At 43.6% G+C, this 24229-nt stretch overlaps 2 protein-coding genes across 6 annotated transcripts in view; both read right to left on the reverse strand.

Annotated features, from left to right (window-relative positions):
* The window catches only part of CORO2A (coronin 2A), a 203737-nt gene extending 199640 nt beyond the window's left edge, over positions 1-4097 (reverse strand). For 3 of the 4 annotated variants that reach the window (XM_088460086.1, XM_088460089.1, XM_088460088.1), the window contains exon 1: positions 3387-3439. In XM_088460086.1, the coding sequence (XP_088316212.1) occupies positions 3387-3422 (36 nt within the window). In that variant the 5' untranslated portion in view covers positions 3423-3439. Of the gene's footprint in view, positions 1-3386; positions 3440-3697 lie in introns of those variants that run through there. The other variant, XM_088460087.1, reaches the window with a different exon arrangement.
* A 5012-nt stretch (positions 4098-9109) lies between these two features.
* On the reverse strand, positions 9110-15319 carry LOC148454932 (uncharacterized). 2 transcript variants are annotated; one of them, XM_088460078.1, is made up of 2 exons: positions 13527-15319; positions 9110-12375 (listed from the first exon to the last, which is right to left on the reverse strand). In XM_088460078.1, the coding sequence occupies exon 2, from the start codon at positions 12361-12363 to the stop codon at positions 10618-10620; it is 1746 nt and encodes a 581-aa protein (XP_088316204.1). In that variant the 5' UTR covers positions 12364-12375; positions 13527-15319; the 3' UTR covers positions 9110-10617. The 2 variants fall into 2 exon arrangements, with proteins under 2 accessions (XP_088316204.1, XP_088316205.1); XM_088460079.1 differs by having other exon boundaries at positions 13521-15319.
* Positions 15320-24229: the final 8910 nt, after the last annotated feature.

The raw sequence follows: 24229 nt of genomic DNA on the forward strand, positions 1-24229 counted from the left end.
ATCCAGCACACCACCAACGATGGGCCAGCGACCCGTGATCAATGATCGCTGGTCCCTATGTAACCTGATCGATATCATGCCTGCATGCATGGTCGATGGACGATATCGTTATCATCCATAAGAGTACGTGCCCGCGCATCGCTGGTTGTTTGAGGGTTGGGAGGCACCTAAAAATTAACGATTTGAGCGATAACGATATCAATGATATTGTTATCGTTCATATCGTGCATTTTTATCGTACCGTGTGTACACAACATAAAGGAGTGCTGTGCTGGACCTGGTGAAGGATATCAAGGTTTTGGTTGTAATTAGAGCTGACATACAACTTGCATATGCGCAATACCATCGCAACGGTATTTTCTTATAATGCAATGGTTAGTTACTATTGTATCTAAAGTTTCTAAGGCAGAAGCAAAGCCACTATTCTATAATATACAATAAACATTGTAAATGCTAAAGGGGATGGGGCTGAGAGGAAGGACCAAACACCTGGGGAGGAAAGATGCTGCTGCAGGTTTCCCACCAGTGTTCTGCTCCTGTTAAACGCTATTAACATGTTTTGGCATACAGTGTGCTCTGTTGATTTTCTGTCTAACATATAAGTCAGACAGTTATAGTACCGGTTATTTAGGCCATTATGTGTTTCTGTGGCACTGCAGTAGTTAACTGCACAATAAAAAGAATCATTAAACAAGCTGAAGACTATATCCTATCCTATTACACTGCAGCCTTCCAGCTGTAGCACAGCATTTAGGAAAAACAAACAAAGGACAGTTTTAACTTTCACCAGTCTGGTAACATTACATCCTCTGTTACACCTAAAGATCCATGTCATTAGAATGCTACCTCTATACATTGCATGACCTACTATTATACACTGCTCCTTTCTATGTACTAGATTAGTACAAAACAATCTATTACTGCTAGCAATGAGAGTGTAGTAAAGCTGCAGATAATCTTATAGCAAAAGCAAATGAAGAGGAGCCTAAAAACTAGGCCACGATGAGTGCAATAATTGTTTGGCCCATGTTTGAAAGGTACTGCCACCATTTGTTAATAATGTTGCTTCATTTGTGGTTTACAAAACATGGCTTTCAGGTCATTCCATGTCAAGTGGACCAATTTTGAAGATCGTTCCCACTTGCTGATTGTGCACTGCGAAGTTGGTGACAGTTGCAACCACCCCCACTTTGGGGGCCATAGTTTTGCTACTATTGCATATTGTGAAGTAAACTGTACCCAAAGATAGTCTGACATGACATATATGCAAACTTCATGTACCATTTTATTAAATTTGGAGATGGTCAGGTAGATCCCTTGTCTACTTGACATGCAATTACACTTTCCTGATCTATTGTCATATTTTGCAATACATAACATTAGCTTTTATATAGCCATAATCAGCCTACTTATTAAATAAGTCCAGCTCACATTCACCATAACTCAGAATATTGTGTATAGTATATATTACATGCATTTATTTCACATAAGATATGGATAGGCAGGGCCGTAGCTAGGGTAGTGCGACCGGTGCCATCACACAGGGCACCACAGGTCAGAGGGCGCTGTTATGGCCTGTCAAATTTCTGTTTATTATCATTCTAACTTGTAGCTTCCTCTTATTTCATCCCCAGCATCTCCTGGCCTCCCATATCTCTTCCCTGGCCCTTCCCCATGAAGCCATGGCCCTTTTTTGGGTGCATTATGTCCCTTTGAAAAATGAGGGGGGCGCCAATGCTCTTTCTGGCACAGGGCACCAAAAAGTCTAGTTACGGCTCTGTGGATAGGTATGGAAAGTATACCATCAAGTATTGACTGAAAATCAGAACAATGCTTTAGCGGTTTTGTCATGTGGGTAGAATGTAAGCTCTTCTCATCAATGCCCTCTACACTATTTGTATCGTCTCTTTTAGGTGATATAATATTCCACTAGTTTTGTTAGTGCTGCGAAACAACGTTTGCTAATACCAACCAGTCAGATATACTTCTGATAACTGATATCTGTCAAACTGATGGCCTGATACACTACCGATCGCAACTGCGAATGCAATAGAGATTACGCATGCAGTTCAACTGCAATTGTATGCTAATCCATTGCGATCGCTTTGACACCGCAGCACAACATAAGGACGCCCACTTTACCTTACACACATCTGTAATGTTTAGCAAGACTGCGAAACCATCGATACAATTGAGTACCATTGCAGCCTCACGCACACTTGCACAGGGTCAGACCTAAGTCAGAAATTGCTAACTTCAGCGCATGCTATGAGTTCTCAAGCTGCGTAACGCATCGCAGTGGATAATTTATGCATGCCCCTGCAATGGCGTTCAAATGGACTGGCACGCCTGCATTTCGCCGGCCACCCCCGCCACCACCCCCAAACGGCACTTCCTGTCAATCACTCTGTGATGGGTCTACGTAGTTATTGCAATCGCAGTTCCGTCGCAGTGGCCGGTTCGAGCACTGCAATGCATACGTAGTATGCAAGAATCTGCCGATTGAGTGCGTATTAGTATTTGCGATCCAAGCTGAATCAGGGCCTGAGAGAATAGTGTCCTCTTATAAGTGTCCCAGCAAAGCAGAGCTGTACTAATGGTGTATAATGACATCACATTACACTATTTCTTGCCATCTTTATATCTTATCTTTTTATCTTTATAACTTTAAGTGTTTAACATCATTCTTTCTAAAATAATGTGCATTAGAATAACACAATCTTGGACAGCAATGCAGTACAGATAAGCAATCTGTCCTAATCAATAAAGACATCTATACTCAAGACACACTGTACACATACTAAGCTGTGTATTCAGGGTGTAGACACACGAAAAGGATTGTTTGACGTGTCCAGACCTTGATACGCTTTTCTTTGGAACTACAATGTTATCTGTATAAACTATTTGAAGGACAAGTTTAACGTAATGACCCAATACAATTTATTTATAGTGAAAAGTGCAACCAGTCCAATAAAAATAAAACAAATGTGTATTAAGCATACATAATTTAATGTTGTAACTGGGTATGGGGGGGAGGGGATTAGACCATTTTTTCCAAAATAATTTAAATGACAAAACTATGATATCACGACAGCTACAATAGGTGACATCAGCTGTGTGGTCCCCATAGCTTATAAAGTTATACTACACAACATGTAAGGGAGTAGTCCCAGCATGCATTCAGCATAAAGGTGTACATCTGTGCCAAATCTGTAATAAGTAGGGTGACAGGAGCACATCTAACACTGCTATTGTCACTATATAGCAATTACTTTGAAGACCACACCAAAGATTACCGAGTTTACAAAACATGTACCAAAATGAAACAGTGCAGGTTTCCGGCTCACTCATGGCTGGGGGAAAGTGGGTGTGTACATGTAGCTTACCTGCACAGGGCAGAAATCAGTATGCACTGCATCCATATGTCAGTAGTACAGGCTACAGCTGCAAATGTCATCAAATACACCTAACCTTAATGCAGAGATTTCTTTTACATTGCATGCACACAGGATTACACCCATACAGACAACATCCATGCACAGATGGAGGGATGTCAGAGTTAGCCACGATTCTTATTATCATTATTTTAGAGCTCACATAGGACACTACATAATACACAGGAGCAATAGCACAGGAAACGTCATCCTCCGCTCACTGATTGTGACTTGTGTAGAGGAGGCTACACGTCCTTCCTTACCTTTGCAATAGTCATGCAGAAGTCTCCAGGTGCTGCTGCTGTCTCTGTTATTACTCAGCCGGCTGCTGCAGTAGTGAGCAGGGGGCAGAGACAACAAACCCAGCCCACTATCCCAATGCTCTCCCTGCTCCAAACACACACACACTAAGTGATCCTGCTGCTGTTGTCTCAAGCCACGCAGTGTCCCTTCTGCAGCAGAGTCAGGCAGTCACGTTCATTCATAAATCATGACAAGTGATCTCTTTCTTCTGGATATGATATGGGGGGGATCCGGCATACAATCAGGACAAGAAGAAATAAACTCAGTAGAAGCATGCAGTATGGGCACAGTAGCTTTTCACCAAAGTAATAGCAGGAGAGGACAGCAAGGGAATGGATTAAGTCAATGAAGGCAGAGGGCTCTGATCCCTTCCTTTGTGTGCTTAAAGAAGCATGCATGCATGCAGTAATAGGAGCCTCCCCAGGGCAAGTAAATTCATATTTATTAGGTGGGCGTGGCCAGTCAGGCAGCAAGACAACAGGTTGCCAAGCATTGAACAAACGCATCCTTATGTGTGTGAGCTACCTGACATAGAGGTATATTGCTAGCTACATCCCAGTACAGGAGTTCTCATTTCTAATTAAACAAAACTTACATGGTGGTGTTTAAACAATGTATACTTTTTGTTAATAAGATCTTTGGGTACACTACATATTATGAAATTATTATTATTTAATACAATGTACAATCTATGGGCTCTATCCAATTAAAGGGTGCAAGTTGCCGTTGCCACGGCGTTAAAACGCTGTGGCAACGGTTATGTGTTCTACTCTGCATATGTCAAAACCACATCTTGCTATGATGGCACTGACAGTAATTTGGGATGTTTTAATCAAAGCAAAAAGTACATGATAATAAGTGGAACATAAGGACCAATGCTTTCAGTTGCTTCCCCACTGTTGGGAAATATGGCTTATCAGCTGTATTCACTGCTCTGTATGGTTTACTAGCTGAAGTACCCGACGTTGCCCGGGTTTAAATCTTCAAGTTATTTAGTTATCAATTAGTTGGATGTAACGGTCAATTTAATTAGCAGCTCTTCCAACATACCCATGAGGAAAGTTCTGCACAGCGCACTCCGCCGGGACCCCAACCACTCCATTAGGCATCCAAGACCGATTGGCACCTCTCTGTGAAGTTTTCATCAAAATATATCCAGTGGAAGGCCCAGAACAGCTGGGTCAAAGCTCTGCACAGCGTACACCAACAGAAGAGCCGACCAGGACCTCAAACCCCTAGTATGTCTTCTGGGATCCAATGTTACCACTCTGTGAAGTTTAAGTCCAAGTCCATCCAGTGGATGGATCAGAACAGAAACCCTGGGTTAAAGTTCTGCCCAGCGTGCACCAACATGAGGTCAGACCAGGACCCTAACCCCCCTAAAACCTAGCCTGGGTCCAACTGGACCAACCCGCTTTGGATTCATCCCAATCGGTGCAGGGGTGTCCAAATGCATAACCAGACAAACAAACGGACCAATGAATTTTATATATAAGATGTAGTTTCATTGGATCTCATAATAGAGAGCATTGACCTATTTCGGGAAACTTTGGCCAGTACTGGCTGGATCTGAGTAACAGCTGCTGCTTCAGAGATGGGCACAGATGCGACTGCTGCTGCATCTTTAAGTGGTCGTCTATATGCGACTTTATGCAAATCCTGCTACGAAGCCCTTCCCTGCTGTACATCCATGCATATGACTATGCAAGGACTGAAGGTCTGTATACGCTGTAATACCTGGTGAGTCTTTAGATGCCACAATCGGGCGCACCATGGTAGGTGCAAATTTTCCATCTGAGTATGGTCTCTGATGTGGACTATGAAGTGCCTGCAGTGGCGGGCTGGGCCGGGGGGCAGGGTGCCATGTGCCCCCTGGGCCGCAGCGTCATGCGGGCCGGTGCAGTCTGTGTCACTGTGACACAGACTGCACTGCGTGTAGCGCTGACCGGACGGAGTTCGGTCAGCGCTACACTGACAAACACACAGCTGCCGGCTTCGGCAGCTGTGTGTTTGTTGTAAGCAGCAGCCAATGAGAGTCTGTGAGACTCTCATTAGCTGCTGCTGCTGCGCCCACTGCGGGAGTCGCTCCATCTTCCGGTTCCCGCAGTGGGTAATGGGAGAGACGTCATGATGTCATATGACGTCTCTCCCATAATGCAGAGTGGCCCGGCCCGGGAGGACAGATGAAGGAGCAGATGGCGGCGGCAGGGGCGGGGATTCAGGTAAGTGTTTCTTTTTTTTTTTATATATATTACGTGTGTGTACTGGGGGGGGTGTCTGGCACTACTGGGGTCACTACAAAGGGGGGACTACTACTACTGGGGGCATTACAAGGGGGGTGGGGGACTACAACTACTGTGGGCACTACAAGGGGGGGACTACTACTACTGGGGGCACTATAAGGGGACCACTACTACTACTACTGGGGGCACTACAAGGGGGGTGGGGGACTACTACTGGGGACACTACAAGGGGGGGACTACTACTACTGGGGACACTACAAGGGGGGGACTACTACTACTGGGGACACTACAAGGGGGGGACTACTACTACTGGGGACACTACAAGGGGGGGGACTACTACTACTGGGGACACTACAAGGGGGGGACTACTACTGGAGGCACAACAGGGGGGGACTGCTACTACTGGGGGCACTACAAGGGGGGGACTACTACTATGGGGGCACTGCAAATGGGGGGACTACTACTACTGGGGGCACTACAAAGGGGGGGACTACTACTACTGGGGGCACTACAAGGGGGGGACTACTACTAATGGGGGCACTACAAAGGGGGGGACTACTACTACCGGGGGCACTGCAAATGGGGGGACTACTACTACTACTGGGGGCACTACAAAGGGGGGGGGACTACTACTGGGGGCACTACTGGAGGCCTGCATAAGGGTGTTCTCTCCTGTGGCACACAGGGGCACTGCATATGGGCACTACGACAGGGGGCTGCCCTAATCTTTATTTTTACCTTACATTAATCCCATATGGATCAGCCTCCTCCCTGGAACACTGGAGGGGGTGGGGGCGCCGTAGCATGCATATTCTTCAGACACACACGCTACTCCTCTGCCAGGGCCGCCTGCATGCATTTGCACCCCAGGCTAAAAGTTGCCAGTCAGCCCCTGAGTGCCTGTGTACGCAAACACTTTAGCGACACGCCCGCGACACTCCAATAACATGCCCATAAGATGGACTATTTTTGCACATTCTAAAGCCACATCCCAGTCACCGCCCAGCACTTTTCCAAGACATGTTTGATGCTGTTTGCCAGAATCGCAATTGCGCCTTTGTGCGCAGTTGCAATTTAAGGGATCTTTGTGTGTATGCAGTAGCAAAAAAAATCGCTTTACTCCATTATCATCGGCATTGCATGCAACTTTGAGGGCCCATAGTGTTAATCTTACTTATTTATTTTTCTTTCATTTCTGGCCAGCACTTAAAAGAATGTCACTATGTACTGATTATAGTTTTTCCAAATGCATCAATGGTCAGCATAATCAGGGACAATATAGCTGCATTCACCGTGCAAAGAACACTACTGAATGCCAGTGCATGCCATCAAAAATTAAAAGTCCAGTTTGTATTTTGCATGTGCCCAAATACACACTGTAGGCACTACGGTATATGGAATCAATGGAGGAAATAACATTTGGAAGGGTTAAGGCATACAGTATGTTTCTGAGAGAGGGACAGCGCCTAAAGAGTTACAGTACGATATACAAATATATTGTATTTGTTCAAATATATTCAAACATTATGACTATTTTTTTATGTATATGTTGTCTTTTTTAATACAATTGTCTTCCACAATGTGTTTATTTTATATCACTGCTGAATCAGGCCCACAGTTACTCCAGTCCCATGGACAATTTTGGGACACAAAAGGTAAACATAAAAAAATCAAGCTCATTTATTTTTTATCTATCGAACATATATTTTTAGTCTGACAGGTGTGATCTTTACATTTAGGCACTACTAGGCTATTTAATCTAATTTTTTATTCATTTATATTTTCTAATCTCTATATATACACTATGTAGACAAAAGTGATTGGACACCCCCGCTCAAGTGAAATGTTTCCGTGCATACCATTGCACACGAGTACCAAATGGCCACTAATATGGTGGTTTTGACAAGAACACTTCTTAGGAAGGCCCATGCACTTGCAGTTCTATGGAAACAACAAATGTTTTTATCAGGACGACAATGCCACCTGTCATGTTTCCAGGGCGACGCTGGAGTAGTACACAGAAAATTCGGTAACAGGGATGGACTGGCCAGCTCAGATTCCAGATCTTAACCCCATTGAGAACCTCTTGGACGAATTGGAGCGACGGTGTGTTCTAGGCCAACTCGACCCTCTTCAGGGTCACTGTATTTAAGGCAAAATGGCAAAACATAACGACTGCTGTTATCCAGGAACTCGTGGACAGCTTGCCAAGAAGGGTGTCTACAGTAATCACTGCACATGGTGGACCTACAAAGTACTGAAGTCAATAAATTCTTGTTGATCTACTTGCTGTCAGTGTCAATTACTTTCATTTATATAGTGTACAAAATATAGTCCACGGTTTAGGGGTCTGTCTGTTCATTTGGGATAATATCTTGAACCACTGGACAGATTTTGATTTGGTTTTCATTATTCTATACAGCATTAGTTGAGGAATGTTCAGGTATGAACCATTCATCTGTGACAAAAGGGAGCTGAACAGTGACAATTTTAGTGAAGCTCATAGAAAAAAAAATCTTGCACCAAGCTGCTGTGTAGGAGCTGGCCAGGGTACTGAAACAGCAAGAGAGCATCTGAAACTGAGGCTTGAAGTGAAGCAAGTCATAGAAAACACTGTTCTGCTGTGCGAGTGACTAACTGCTGCAGCAGCAGGGCCGAGGACTGCATGCTGATTGGCCACAGTGGTAATAGTGGAAAGTAGTATTTACCATGTCAAAAGCATCACCCCACTTTCTCACCTCTCTTTTCCGTTCCCCTACATGGTGGTACCTTATTTGAAGCCTTCTATAATAAATGATCCACTATATGGTGGTGTAGTTCCCTATAAAAAGAGGCTCTGATGCTGAGATGAACGTAAGGCCTGTCTTGCGCACTGCACATGCTACAGAAGTAAGTGGGCACAACTATGGGAGTTATAGAGTAATGCACATATCAAGCACTTCTCCACTTATGACTAAAGGGCGTAACTGGGCTGTATATCATGTAAGGTGTGTTAATATTAAAATGAATCTCTATATACCCCTGCCTGTACCTCCTAAAATCCTTCCTATAAACCTCTAAGGATGACGCTAATTTGCGTACACAGTCATACCATAAATAAAGACTTAGACGTGGAACCTGTGGTTCCAAAGCACAAGTGTTATTCAGGTAAAAGTTCAGACAGTTACACGCAATTGATCTAGACACAATTTAGGCGCAAAAGGAAAATTATACAGACCCAAGTACAGTATACATACACAGGCGCTTCCGGACCCGGAGATAGGCATCAGCAAGAGACCCCTAGTCATACAGCGTTCAGCACGAAGACTGAGAACTAGCGTTCGTGCACACATATTTATACCCCCCCAGAATAAACAGGACAATAGGGAAGTTTGTTGCTGGTGTCATTGGTTCCCAGGAGAGAAGCATCTGTTGCAGCACATTTAACAGGCTAGTTCAAATAGACTCTCCCTGCCTCTAACAGCTGGGGATCTTCCTCTTCATGCCCCCTACAACATCCTAACAGCTGTTCCTAAAATATACATTTTGTTGCTTGTAGGCTCTGTGATCCATAACTCGAGAATACATGATGCGATCTCCCCACCGATAACACCGGAATACTGTAAAAAGAGTACGCATCAGTACAACTCCAAACACGACTTGTTTAGCATGTATAATACCTTAGTTATCAAATATCTTTATTTCTCAGCATTTAAACTAACTGAACCAACTTAAATCATACACTTTAAAGCTTATTAAACCTTATGTGTGAATATGTAATGTGTGAGTATTCAGGGTTTGATATAAAGACGTATTAATGTGTGTATGAAGATGGGTGCACTTTAGCAGAGTGACATGCTGAGCCAGATAGTTCCACATGCCCTCTGTCAGCAGGCCCCCACCTTTCCTGTGTTCAAAGGAAACTGTGTTATCATCTCAAGCTGTGAAGTTGGGGCCATCCTGTCTGTGTGTGGGGCTAAGACCTGTTTAGGATTCAGACAAATCCAATTGTGTAGATCAATTCCTGGATTATATTACAATTGCCACAACTATACTTTGTCTGCATCCAGGGATTCCCAATTTGTATGTAAAACTACCCATTGTCTATTCTATTTACTTTTACTCAGGAAGCTTGTTCTTCCAGTTGCCCTTGGTAGATTAACAAAAACATTGCCATCTGTTCATAGCTCGTGAGTTGTAACTTGAAGTGACGCTGGTCACAAAATGGCGTCTTGCAGATTCTTGTTTCTAAAATGGAGTCTAGCTGCCATTTGCAAGATGGCGTCGCGCACGCTTCAATTTTAAACTGATCTTGTCTCAGCCAGTAATCCAGTTTTGACAGTCCACCCTTTGATAGCGAACAACATGCTATCACAATCTGCTATTAGAATTTAATATAGGCTTACATTTACATATTATTTAGTGTTATCATGGGATGGCACAAGGTGGTTCTTAATCCATCAATAATGTGTCTCTGAGTGGGGACTTAAAACTACTATTATACGCAAACCGCGGATCTTGGAAGATCATGTGAAAGGTGTGGGGATGCACCAGTCTTATAAAAGCAGTCTTAAAGGGGAATTTAGACTTTACATTATTTGGGGTGTTTTTTTTTAAAAAAATAGTACATTTTTACATGCATGGCTAAATATAATACTTTAAATGATGGTATTTCCTAGCTCAGGGTTGTAATGCAGTTCTGTATTTCCCTCGGTATTCATACTGGCCACTATCATAATTTCATTCTTTCGTTTTACTCTGTTTTTACATTTTCCACACTTCAACACAATAGAAACACACCGGACGCATATGCCAATTATTATGATGACAATCAGTATAAGGATTAAGCATTTGCCTATGCTGGCGATCACTTCCTGGACCCATTCCCCTAGACCTGAGAACCATTTCACTGGGTTCAGCCATGACACCCAACCTGCTATCTTTTCCCCTACTTCAGCCACTGAAGCTTTATGGTTCTTACTAAATTCCCACTTTAGCTGCAGAATCTCATCCATCTTCCGGTCTATCACCTCCTTAGGGTCGCTGGTATCATTGGTGAAATAGGTGCAACATTTTACTCCAAATTGGGTGGCCAATGTTACGCAATACCCTCCAGTAACAGCAGTTAAATAATTCAACACTAGCCTGTGTAGCACCAGTTCTTTCTTGTACGCTTGCAATTCTCTTCCTGTATACCTGAATGTGTCATCGTACATCTCGGTGATATTATCTATCAATTTGGCAAGTTCCTGGATATATCTGAAATTTAATGTACCCCGAGCGATCCTGGTGGGGTCCAATGCGACCAGAACTTGAAAGCCAGTTGTCTCACTGATTAACTGAGTGGCTTTATGTATATCACCAGGTACCATATTTCTTTTGCCTCTGTGTTCATATTGTGTGTGAAGATATGGTGACGGTGTGTTTTTATGTATACCCAGCATTTCAACATGTGTGAGGGTCATAACTTCTGGGACTACTCTTCCCAGGTAACACAAACCTTCGGAACTCGAGGAGAGCCATTTATACGCTTTTCTTCCACAGATGAAATATACATTATCAGGGAGAACATAAGGAATGGTATGCATCATTATCATTAAACACATTTCCCTTGCAAACAATCCTATTTCTGGTTCTTCCATCTGGTACATGCAAGTTTCTGGCTGTATTATTTTAGCACAATAACCATTTGGCACCTTACCAATAATTTCTTTGGTGGAACTCAATGTATACCGATACCTAAAATGTTTCCCACCAGACTTAATGGAGCGCAGCAGATCATGGTTTATGGACTCATTATCAGCTCTTTGTGAGAAGGTCATCATCTGATTATTCCCCGTCACTTCCCAACTCCCGGGTTTATTGGGGTTGGTTATGTTTAGACACAAAAGTGATCTATCTACTTGGAATTGATGGAGTTTGAAATTAGGTGGTTTGGATAAGAGGAATTTTCCATCCAATCTTTTCCATTTTTGGAATTCTAAAATTTCCGTGATATTCAGCGGGAATGGCACCAATCCTACGTTATGCTGTCCCTGGGGCACATGTGAACACACCCAGCAATCAGTTTGATTTAACACTTTGCCTACCATGCTATGATAATCCTCTAGAGGATACCCACCCCAGTATGGATTATATTTAGGTTGGCACCGTTGGATACAGTTCTCATCAACTAGGGACCCACAAAGCTCACAAATACAGGAATCTTCAGACGATAACCCTCCACACCTTCCCCGAGTAACCAGAATGACAGCTCTTTTAACAATAACAGTACTAAGATTGGAAAGACACTCCCCTGATTGGCATTGTACTCCTCCTGATTCCACTCCATCAGCACTGCCATCAGCTCCCGTTTCCTCAATCGGTCCTCCATCACAGACACTGAGTATCCCCAAACAGATCATCACGATGAAACTCTGGAAAGAAAAAGAACTAGGATGACCACAGCAGACCACTCCATTGCTGTGTCATGATTGGTGCTTGTGAGTTCCCTGTCTCAGGTGATGAACTGGATTCTCTGGAGGCCGGCTGGACCGGAACCATGGGTGATATAGATAGCTCTATTTACAAGACTTGTGTAGCAGTGAAAACTGCCTTTGATGATGAGTGACAGGAACTGGAGGAACCAGACTGGGACCTGCAGGAAGACTTGTTGAATTGAACTGATGAACTAAGAACTTGACTCTGGACTGGAACAACGTGGACTGAACTGATGAGCTTTGAACTTGACTCTGGACTGGAACAACGTGGATTGAACTGATGAGCTTGGAACTTGACTCTGGACTGGAACAACGTGACAATGGCTTAAGGGAAGTCAGGTAATGCTGAGACGAGGGCTAAACAGGGTAATCTGGAATTTCTGTGACAAAGGCTGGAACACAGGTGCAGGCTGGATGAGTAATAGGGAAATACAGGTTCAGGAAGGAATGGGTAGGTTTGGGATTTAGGTTCAGGGAGGTAGTAGGTAGGTAAGAGGAGCAGGAGTTGATCCACAGCAGGAAGCAAGGCAGGGTGACACGATGCAGGTTTACAGAGTGCCAGGGACCAACCAGGAGTAGGACTAGCAGCAGAGCACAGGCCAGGTATTGCTATAACAGGATGGCTGGATTGCCAGGTATTACTGTAGCAGGTTTTCAGGGATACACTTGAATGCAGAAACAGCATGAACCATACACCACGGGAAGACGAGATGTTCAGGCCCAGAATGCTATCAGGAGAGGATATATATACCATGGGTCTGGCAGCAATTGGTGGATACAGACAGGTGGTCTGGTAGTAGCATTCTGAGTGGTGGAAGGCACAACATGCAGAGGGAGTATTAATCTCTGCAACTCTGAGAATCAGAACCACACCTGCGATTCCAATCAGGGCTAGCAGTGCTCACAGACAGAGGAGAGGCCAGGTGCAATAATCAGAGCAAATCCTCCAGGCAAAATTACACACACAGATCCATGGGGCAGCTGACAGGGGTAAGTGTCAAGGCAAAAAAGGTGACAACTAGACAGGGTCGTGACATGCTGGAAGCACTGATCTACACATTTCTTTAGCTCAGATATCTCACCGTCACCTTTTTAATCCTTCCGGCACAAGCTCGCAATCGACAGGTCCACGTTATCGGCCTTGTCTCTGCCTTGTATCTTCACCGGTTGGTTAACCTCCCTATAGTGAGTGGAATTGACCCACGTATCTTCCCCGGCCACCCTTTGAGGATGTTGTTTCGTCAGATACGGACCTTTCCACCGATCAGTCAAACAACCTGAGCTAAAAAGAAAATTTGGATCATAACAAATTCTTCCAGATTTGACATCATGACAGGTTGCATTAGACATGTTAGTTAATAACACTTTCAATTTCAGTTATTCTCATTCATCTTCGTGAGACCCTGCACAGTAACCTCATTATCATATTTTCACATGAGGCTGCCTGTTTGAACAGTATCTCAAAGGGGGGGGGCAAATAAAGGAAAAGACAGTCTGGGATAATCTTAGTGTTGTTACCCATCATCTTACACATGTTCTTGGAAACGTCACCTGTAAAATAAGTCCCCCTATCATTTTTAATAATTCTAGGGATATAGTATCTGCAATTAAATCTTGTTATTAATAGCTACTGATCTAAATAATGTCTGTGCCACTGGGTTGGATAGTATTCCGAGTAGTCGACCTCAGCCTGGCATGGCTGCCGTTTATCCTTAGCAACCTTGCGTCCTATGAGTGGGAGATAAAGCACAACAGTTTAATATCATTTAAACATGACCTAAAATACAACAATAAATCGTCCACATTTACATTAGAACAGATACATTGGCAGGTTGAAAAGATTGTAAGCAGTCATATAAGGCCTGGGAGAAGATACTGGGGTTACCTATGAACCCATGGGAAACTCGTGTTCCTGTGTGTTGTTCTTCACTTTGCAGTACTTACTTATGTGTCCCACTTGGTGACTGTTAAAACATAATTTTGAACGGGGTGGATGAAAAGATTGTTGTGGGATTTGAGCAAGAGGGAAAGATGGTGGGTATGGGTAAGGATAGGGAGGGTAAGGATATTGTGGGGGATATGAGTATGGGACCTGTGGTTGTGTATGATATGTGGGGTAAGGATGTGTTTGCTGTGGTGTGGGATTGGTGAGGACGTGTATTTGTTCAGGTGCAGGTGTGTGTGTGGGTGCAGGTGTGTCGGTTGGCTGTGATGTTATTGTCATTCCTTCCAGAGCTTGGATACTGACAGCCATTAGTTTTTCGCCCTGGGTCTCTCTCTTCTTTGTGATATTTTTATCATGTTCTATGGCAGACTCTATGAGGTTATCTATTGTAAGTCCCCTCCAGCCAGGAGGTCTGAGCCCGAGTCTTTAAGTCGTCTCTCAGACCGTCCATGAGTACCGTGACTATCATTCCCCTGTGGTGAGTGCTATCTTTAATATCTTCTATCCCAGTGTACTGGGTGATAGCCTGCAGAGCCCGATCGCAATAATCTTCTGCAGTCTCAGTCTCTTTCTGTTTAATGGTGAAAATTTTGTTCCAGTTAACTACTACTGGAAAATATATACCCAATTGAGTTATAATGCGGGAAATGTTACCTTGGTTTACTTGGTCTGTTAAGGGAATGTCACCATCCAATATACAATCCGTGATAAATTTTGTCACATCGGTATTGCATGGCAGACAGGCCCTTAACACCACACGCCAATCTTTATTAGTGGGCTCATGTGAACTACCCAAATTTCTCAAAAATCTTTGACATTTGGCTAGTTCCTTTTTGGGATCGGGGAAATCATTTATGATGGAATTTAGTTCTGCTCTTGTCCATGGACAATGCATTACTACTTCCCTCGTGGGCACTACACAGTTCGCATCTGCATTTCTATTAGGAACAGTTATCGTCCGAATGGGATGCAGACCGGCAGCGTTGCTACCTCTGACCTGGTTACCTCGCTGGGGGTTTAATCTGCTGCTGCTACGTATAGTATTAACAACTTCCTCTACTGGTGCAGAGTGTGTTAACACTTCCCTTGCTGTTACCGATGGAGATGGCGGTACCACCCGTGATTGTGGTGATGCAGCATCTATCATCTGCACAGCATGGGAAATGGCAGACATTACAATAGGCTCATCATCCGCATCATGAACATTTTCTTTATAGTTGCTTAAGAGAGGGTACAAGTTGCTTGTTAAATTTTTATGGGTATTTTTGGTAACTGTACTTGCACCTCCATCCACATAAGGTGGGGGAGGTGAGCGTGAACTGCTGGCAATACTCCCCACGACGCTACCTTGCCGCACGTGCGCGCCATTTTGCGGCTTGCCCGTATTGCAATTCAGCATCGCGGATGTATTTTCTGGCAATGTGCTCACGACGCTAGTTTGCATCGTTTGCACATTTTTAAGCCACGCATCCCCTTCATGCTGCCACAGTTTTAAACATTCAAAATATTTAACCTTTTTCTCTCGGGAGCGCATCAAACTGATGTGATCCCAGACATTCTCTAATACATCCTTATCAAAACAACCAATTCTGGGAAACGGTCTAACACTCTTCCTCGTCATATTAAACCATAAATCACAATACCTTATTGCATAAGTACCGTACTTGGTATGCATGATACGACGGGCCAATCCGATCGGCGCCTCCATTAGCAGCACATCATTGCCTAACATCTCTACTGTTTGCGTGGCTCCCATTCTGAGACAACTCCTACGCTTTTCAATAAAGATTTAGACCGGTGAAAGACAATCAAGATACTTTCACTTACCTGTGGACGATTTAAGTCGGCGGCGCCCACACACCTGGATAAGATTTAGTAAGGCAACTTCCACACCTGGATAAGATTTGAAAAAGGCAACTTCCACACCCGGATAAGATTTAGTACGGCGACTTCCACACCTATGAGAGTTTATATGTCGGCTACTCTCACGCACCTCTCTACAACAAAGACAACATGTACACCTGCTACTGTGTATAGAATGGTAAAGCTGCTTACTGAGCGGCTAGACCAGTGATTTTCAACCTTTTCAACTTGAGGCACACTACACAAGATTTTAAAATTGCCAAGGCACACCAGCCGGCTATTTGGTGTGTGTGACCAATGAAAAAACATAAACATTGGCTCCCAAATAAAAATATATACACATATTGGCCTCCACAGGAATAAATTACACTAAATTGGCCTCCACAGGAATAAAAACACACTACATTGGCCTCCTCAGAAATAAAATACACTACAGTACAAGTGCGCTGAGCTGACCATCGTGGCACACTTGACAACCACTCATGGCACACTAGTGTGCCACGGCACAGTGGTTGAAAAACGCTGGGCTAGACTAACCCTTGCACCTAGCCTTTAAGGATCATGCGATACCCTTAACTTTGTTCAACAAATACTCACTGTTACACACTTTTTTCCTGTGCAGAAAAATAAATGTTAACCCAGATATTGGTAATAATTGAAAAAGGTAAACCTCAACGGCTTTGTTAAAACACGTGGCAGCAGAACCGGAAGTGCATATACGCTTTGGTGCGACCAGCTGCATACCCAATAATGCGACTACCGCACAACCGTATAATGAATTTTTAACTGCGTACGCAAAAATGCGTCTCAGCCGCATACTCAATACTGCGGCACCCCTCTAAGCGTTATGTTATGTTCTATCAACAAAGGAAAACAAACTTTTTCCTTTCTTGTCCCTAGATTCTAGTCAGCTTCCTTGGCTCACACGAAAACAGATAGCGATCTTTCAGCACAAAGCGGTTACAGGAAAACCCTGTATGTGGCCACTTCACCCTTTGCTGAGATATCGCTAGACGTATGTGCCGTGTGAGTAGGTAAGTGACTTCACTCGATGAGCCCCCATCTGTTAATATTAAAATGAACCTCTATATACCCCTGCCTGTACCTCCTAAAATCCTTCCTATAAACCTCTAAGGATGATGCTAATTTGCGTACGCAGTCATACCATAAATAAAGACTTAGACGTGGAATCTGTGGTTCCAAAGCACAAGTGTTATTCAGGTAAAAGTTCAGACAGTTACACGCAATTGATCTAGACACAATTTAGGCGCAAAAGGAAAATTTTACAGACCCAAGTACAGTATACATACACAGGCGCTTCCGGACCCGGAGATAGGCATCAGCAAGAGACCCCTAGTCATACAGCGTTCAGCACGAAGACTGAGAACCAGCGTTCGTGCACACAAATTTATACCCCCCCAGAATAAACAGGACAATAGGGAAGTTTGTTGCTGGTGTCATTGGTTCCCAGGGGAGAAGCATCTGTTGCAGCACATTTAACAGGCTAGTTCAAATAGACTCTCCCTGCCTCTAACAGCTGGGGATCTTCTTCTTCATGCCCCCTGCAATATCCTAACAGCTGTTCCTAAAATATACATTTTGTTGCTTGTAGGCTCTGCAATCCATAACTCGAGAATGCATGATGCAATCTCCCCACCGATAACATCGGAATACTGTAAAAAGAGTACGCATCAGTACAACTCCAAACACAACTTGTTTAACGTGTATAATACCTTAGTTATCAAATATCTTTATTTCTCAGCATTTAAACTAACTGAACCAACTTAAATCATACACTTTAAAGCTTATTAAACCTTATGTGTGAATATGTAATGTGTGAGTATTCGGGGTTTGATATAAAGACGTATTAATGTGTGTATGAAGATGGGTGCACTTTAGCAGTGTGACATGCTGAGCCAGATAGTTCCACATGCCCTTTGTCAGCAGGCCCCCACCTTTCCTGTGTTCAAAGGAAACTGTGTTATCATCTCAAGCTGTGAAGTTGGGACCATCCTGTCTGTGTGTGGGGCTAAGACCTGTTTAGGATTCAGGCAAATCCAACTGTGTAGATCAATGCCTGGATTATATTACAATTGCCGCAACTATACTTTGTCTGCATCCAGGGATTCACAATTTGTATGTAAAACTACCCATTGTCTATTCTATTTACTTTTACTCAGGAAGCTTGTTCTTCCAGTTGCCCTTGGTAGATTAACAAAAATATTGCCATCTGTTCTTAGCTCGTGAGTTATAACTTGAAGTGACGCTGGTCACAAAATGGCGTCTTGCAGATTCTTGTTTCTAAAATGGAGTCTAGCTGCCATTTGCAAGATGGCGTCGCACACGCTTCAATTTTAAACTGATCTTGTCTCAGCCAAGAATCCAGTTTTGACAGGTGAAATCCAATATTGTGTCAGTTACTGACCTTATTGACAGACTTGCTTACTCTCCGGAAATGGACAGAGTCTCCTGAAAATCAGGTGGTGCTCCAGGCCACCCGGAAATGTAGTCAAGTCTCCCGAGTCTTGCACTGCGGCCTCCTCCCCCCACGGATCTCCCTCAACCCACCCACACCCCCCCGAGGCAACCAACTTCCAGAGCACAAGTGAGCGGTGCGGGGGGGGCAATGATGCGTTTTGCAGTGAATCGCGTCGTCATAACCCCGCCCCCACTATATAATGTCTGTTTGCTCACACTGTATAGTGGAGACGGTGTCACAATGATACGATCAAGCTGCCACTCCCCCTGCACCACCCAGTTTCCTGGCCATCACGCCCCTGCTCTTCTGACTTGGATGCCCCCTCTCGGAGAAGGGGGCAGCAAAGTCAGTATGTATGCTTATTGAGTATACACAGTGCTATTTTTCAGCAGGAACAAGCAGGAACTCAGGGCCTGATTCACAGTTGCTTATATGCACACAAACGGCCAATTGTTGCATTCTGCGCATGCGTATGCATCACAGTGCACGTGTTGCGAACTAGCTATTGCAATCAGGACTACGATCGCAGAGGATATGCAGCACCATGGCAGAAAGATTGACAGGAAGTGCCGTTTGTGGGTGGTGACGGGAGGGTTGGCCAAACGCAGGCGTGCCAGTGCGTTGGGACGGCGTTGCAGGGGTGTGCTTCAATCAGCCATTGCGATACCATACGCAACCTGAGGCCTCATAGCGTGTGCTGAAGTAAGCAATTCCTGAGTGAGGCCTGACCTGCCTTAACTGTGCGTATGGGTCCGATTTTAATCGATGTTACCAAGTGTTTTGCTGTATACGGATGTGAGTAAGGGGAAGTTGGGGTCCTTATCTTAGGCTGCAAGCACAATACAAATGCGAAAATAAGCATTTACATATCACCGCTGATATTAGCAACTGCTCTGCATGCGTATAAGCAGAATATCGATCTTGCTGAATCAGGCCCTGAGTTCCTGAACATCTGATTAACTGTGACGTAATATACTGATCCAAAATAATGTATTTTCCATAAGATAAGTTTATTTTAAAGTCCCATGTCAGTGCCTTCTTTTCTAAATACTAATATATATATATATATATATATATATATAAAATTGATTCTTAATAGTCGCTAGTCGCTATTTAGTGTTGCAAGTCGCTTAAGAAAGAATTGCTTTCCAGTCCAATCGTGTGGTTCCAAAGCACACAAAGTTATTTATGTAAAGAAAAAGTAACATGGTGAAAGATTTAAAAATCAGAGTAAAAAGCAATCAATAATAGTACAAGCCGATACATATGCATGCACACTGGTCCCATTATATAGTCATCAATCCAGAAGTCTGTGATCATCAAAGAGGATGTCTGTACACTGGGGTCGAGTCACTGCTTATATACGTTACAGAGTTCTACGTTAACAAAGGAACTAGTTTACAGGTTTCCATTGGTTCTTGCTTCTGGATAATCTGGTCATTGGTTGATTCATATGGTGTCATCAGGGGCATGTCTCAGTTCTCCAATGGTCTTTTGTGTAGATTCCTGTCGAACAACTAGTTAAAACTAGCTACAACACTGCATATAGATACTAACATTCAATGCAATAACTCCCTATCATCCATAACTAACAGATGCAAGATGCAACTCTTTTGCCGATAGGAACGGGAGTCTGCAAATAAACAGGGATTTAGTATGATACCAAACATGACATGTCCACTATGCTCTAAACATTAGATATCATTTAAGGGCATATTATATCATAATTATTAGTCAATAATACCTTTAATAACACTGGTTATTAACTATAATGAGTGGGAACCATCTTGCACATATGCGTCCGCATATGTGCGTCTTTGTGTTGAAATAGCAACTATATACAAATGTGCGTTCATGTGTGAGTATGTGCGTACGCATATGAGTGTCTGTGTATATAAGTATATATTCATTTATATGTGTCTGCGTTATGTGCATCAGTGAATGTGTATTGTGAATACGCAGTTTAGCACATCGGATTGCACGACGCAAAGTAGTATCGTGGAAACACATTGTCAGACCATAGAAGATTAGATCGTTAGACAATAATTGTACAACGATCATAACCAATTATTCGACTTTGACAGTCCACCCTTTGATAGCAAACATAAACTATCACCTTCTATTCCTAACCTACTTAGTCATACATAATAAATTATTATTCAATGTTCTAGACGGGATGACACAATTTGGTCACTGAACCGTCAATAATGCGTTTCAGGAAAGGGTAAAACAACCCTTATATGCACTCAGCGGATCTATAGGGAACCATTGGTAAGATGTGGGACCTCATCAAACCTATAAAGGAAGTTTGGGGGAACTGAGACTACATTATCTAGGATGTTTAACGGAACATTTTACAATATTTTATCATACATGACCAAGCCTGTTCACATGTTATTTATCTGATGGCACATTCAATTTCAGGATTGTAATGCAGTGCTTCATTAACCTTAGTACCCATACCACCACCACTCACCACCATCATGATCTCATTTCCACGATTTACCTTGGTGTTACATTTTCCACATTTTACCACAGTAAGAACACATCTGACACATAAACCAATTACTAAGATGACAACAAGTATAAGAATAAGAAGCTTCCCTACACTAGCAACCATCTCCTGTACCCACTCTCCCAGACCGGTGAACCATTTGACAGGGTTTAACTATGAGAAAAATTTCTCTACCTTTACCTCAGTCTCATACAAGGAAGTATTATGGTCCTTCTGAAATTCTCACTTCAGTTGTAGGATTTCATCCATTTTCCGGTCTATCACCTCTTTGGGGTCATCAGTATTATTGGTGATGTACGTGCAACACTTGACACCAAATTGGATGGCCAAAGTCACACAATATCCACCAGTAACAGCTGTCAGGTAGTTTAACAGTAGCCTATGTTTTACCAATTCAAGTACCTCTGCTAACTTTAATGGGTATGGCATTAGTCCCGAGTTACTATGTCCATGAGGTACTTGTGAGCACACCCAACATTCAGTCTGGTTTAAGACCTTACTCACTAAGGAATGGTAATCCTATAAAGGATGCCCGCCCACATATAAATTACTGTTGGACTGGCATCATTGGATGCATTTCTCATTAACTAGGGATCCACAGTACTCACAAATACAGTATTCCTCAGACTATAATCCCTCACACCGTCTCCGAGTTTCATGACTAACAGATCTCTTAACCATTCCTGTACTGAATTTGACCATATACCGCCCTGATTGTTTTATCGCTCTCTCTCCCGACCCCACTGCATCGACATCAGTATCGGCCTCCCTCTCAGTCATCTGTCCTCCGTCACAGAAACAGGAAATCCCAAAACAAATACGGATGAAGAGAACCCTGGAAGGAAGCAAAGACACAAAAACAGCCCGCCACTCCATTGCTGGAATAGTGGTCTGCACACGCCTCTAGCTCAGGTTTTTCACTGCAGTCTCTAGCTCTCCTGGAACAGGCTCGCAATCGACAGGTCCATGTTATCTGTCTCGACTCCGCCTTGTATCTCCTTCAGGTGGTTGACCTTTCTGCAGTGAGTGGAATGGACCCAGGTATCTCTTTCCGCTACCTTCAACGATGTGGTACTTGTCATCAACACCTGATACAGACCTTCCCACCGGTCTGTCAAACAACCTGAGCGTAAGAAATTTCATGACAGTTTGTTTCTGGCATATCAGGTGACAACATTTTCAATTTCTGTTGCTGTTGTTTCAACTGTCTACTCATTTTTATACGATATCTCACAGTAACCTCAATATTACACTTCAAATCATCCTATGGACTTATAATCAAATGAGGTTGCCTTCCAACAGTATCTCAAAGGGGGACAGATTAAGAGGAGATCTAGGAGTGGTTCTGATGCTATGGAGGACTAGCGGTAAGGCTTCTGGCCATCCTAATCCAGTTTCAGCCATGATCTTACTCAGTTTATTCTTAATAGTACCGATCACTCTTCTCCACCTTCGCACTGGCTTGCTGTCGGTAGGGGGTGTGAAGTCTACTATTAATACCCATAAGCTTACACATGTTCTGAAAAACATCATCAGTGAAATGAGGCGCCGCAGGTGAAAAAAATCCCTGATAAGCAGCCCTGTTTTTGCGATCACGGCCGTGAATACACATAGGGGCATATTCATGATGTTAATTATCAGGGTCCGAACAAACCCCGACAATTAACATTCTAACTCGCCGCTGCTACCGGAGCAATTCATCATTGCTCAGGTGCAGTGACAGCTGATGCGAAATCAGCTGTCCCCACAAGCGGCTTCATCTTTACACTGCTCCTGTCAGAGCAGTGATGGGACTGCGCATGCGTGACCTGAAGGTCACGCATGCGCAAGAGAACCCCGGTGTCAGGAGCCGGACAGGGGCAGAGGGATCTGCAACCCGGATCTCCTTCCCATAGGGAAGGAACGGGTTGCGATCCCGGAGCAGGAGCATTTGCCATCTGAAGATGGCGAATGCTCCCACAGTCAAGCTCTGAAAATATTATATTTACGGAGCTTGATGAATTCTGTCCCCATACGAGTGTTTGAGGACAGTGGGCCATTCCGTGAGAGGAAGGTATGTAGGAGATATCTGTGATATCTCCTGCTTTACCTTCTTGATGAATGGCCCAATAACTTAATTTTTACAATTGCAGGTGAATATCTGCATTTTCACCTGCTTTTGTGAAAATTAAGTGATGATAAATAGGCCCCATAGTTCCTTAACATTATCACGGATTCATTTTCGGGGCTCATTGAATTCCTCCCTAAAAGTTTTATAATTCACTTTTTTATGAAATTTTGAGTAAAAGTTATATTTTAAACATGTCACTGTTTAAAGATTGTGTTCCACTCAAATAATACTCCCTTTTTTTACTGTTCTTATAGTTAATTACTATTATTCTAGAGCAGTGAGGGGCAATAAGCAGCCCTCCAGGCAGGGTCGGATTTTCCACTAGGCAACAAAGGCAGCCGCCTAGGGGCCGCCGGCTCCTAGGGGGTCCGTTGCCAGGGTTGGACGGAGGCTATCCCCGGGGGATCAGGCGCTTCGCTGAAAGTGTCAGGTGGTTCACAGCACACTGTGTTGGCTAGATGAAAACTCCTACAGGCGGAAGTAGCCTGACGGGTGCCGGCTCCAGGACCAGGGGACAATGCTGTGTTGTGCATGTAACTAAAGGTGGTCGCGTGATGTCATAGGTCACGCCGCGTACCCTGTCCCACCCAGGCCCGGCGACTCCCGTACTGGTGGGCCCAGAGGTACAGAGGGGCAACTCTGTCAAAGGAGCAGTGATCAATACCTGTTAAGTATAGGTTTAGACTACTATGGTTAACCTTGTAAAATCTGCACTCTCTAATTAATAAAACCTCGATTTCAGTTTTCCTTTGGTTTTTTTAAGACTATTAAAAGATATGATTATGATATCATGTTGATATTAGCGTGTTAAATCTGAACGCACATGTATCTAATGTAACCAGTAAGAGCCTAGATTGTTACACTGTTTATATTGCGGAG

The sequence above is a fragment of the Taudactylus pleione genome, unplaced genomic scaffold (assembly GCF_031769625.1).
Source record: "Taudactylus pleione unplaced genomic scaffold, aTauple2 ptg000967l, whole genome shotgun sequence".
NCBI classification, from domain to species: Eukaryota; Metazoa; Chordata; class Amphibia; order Anura; family Myobatrachidae; genus Taudactylus; species Taudactylus pleione.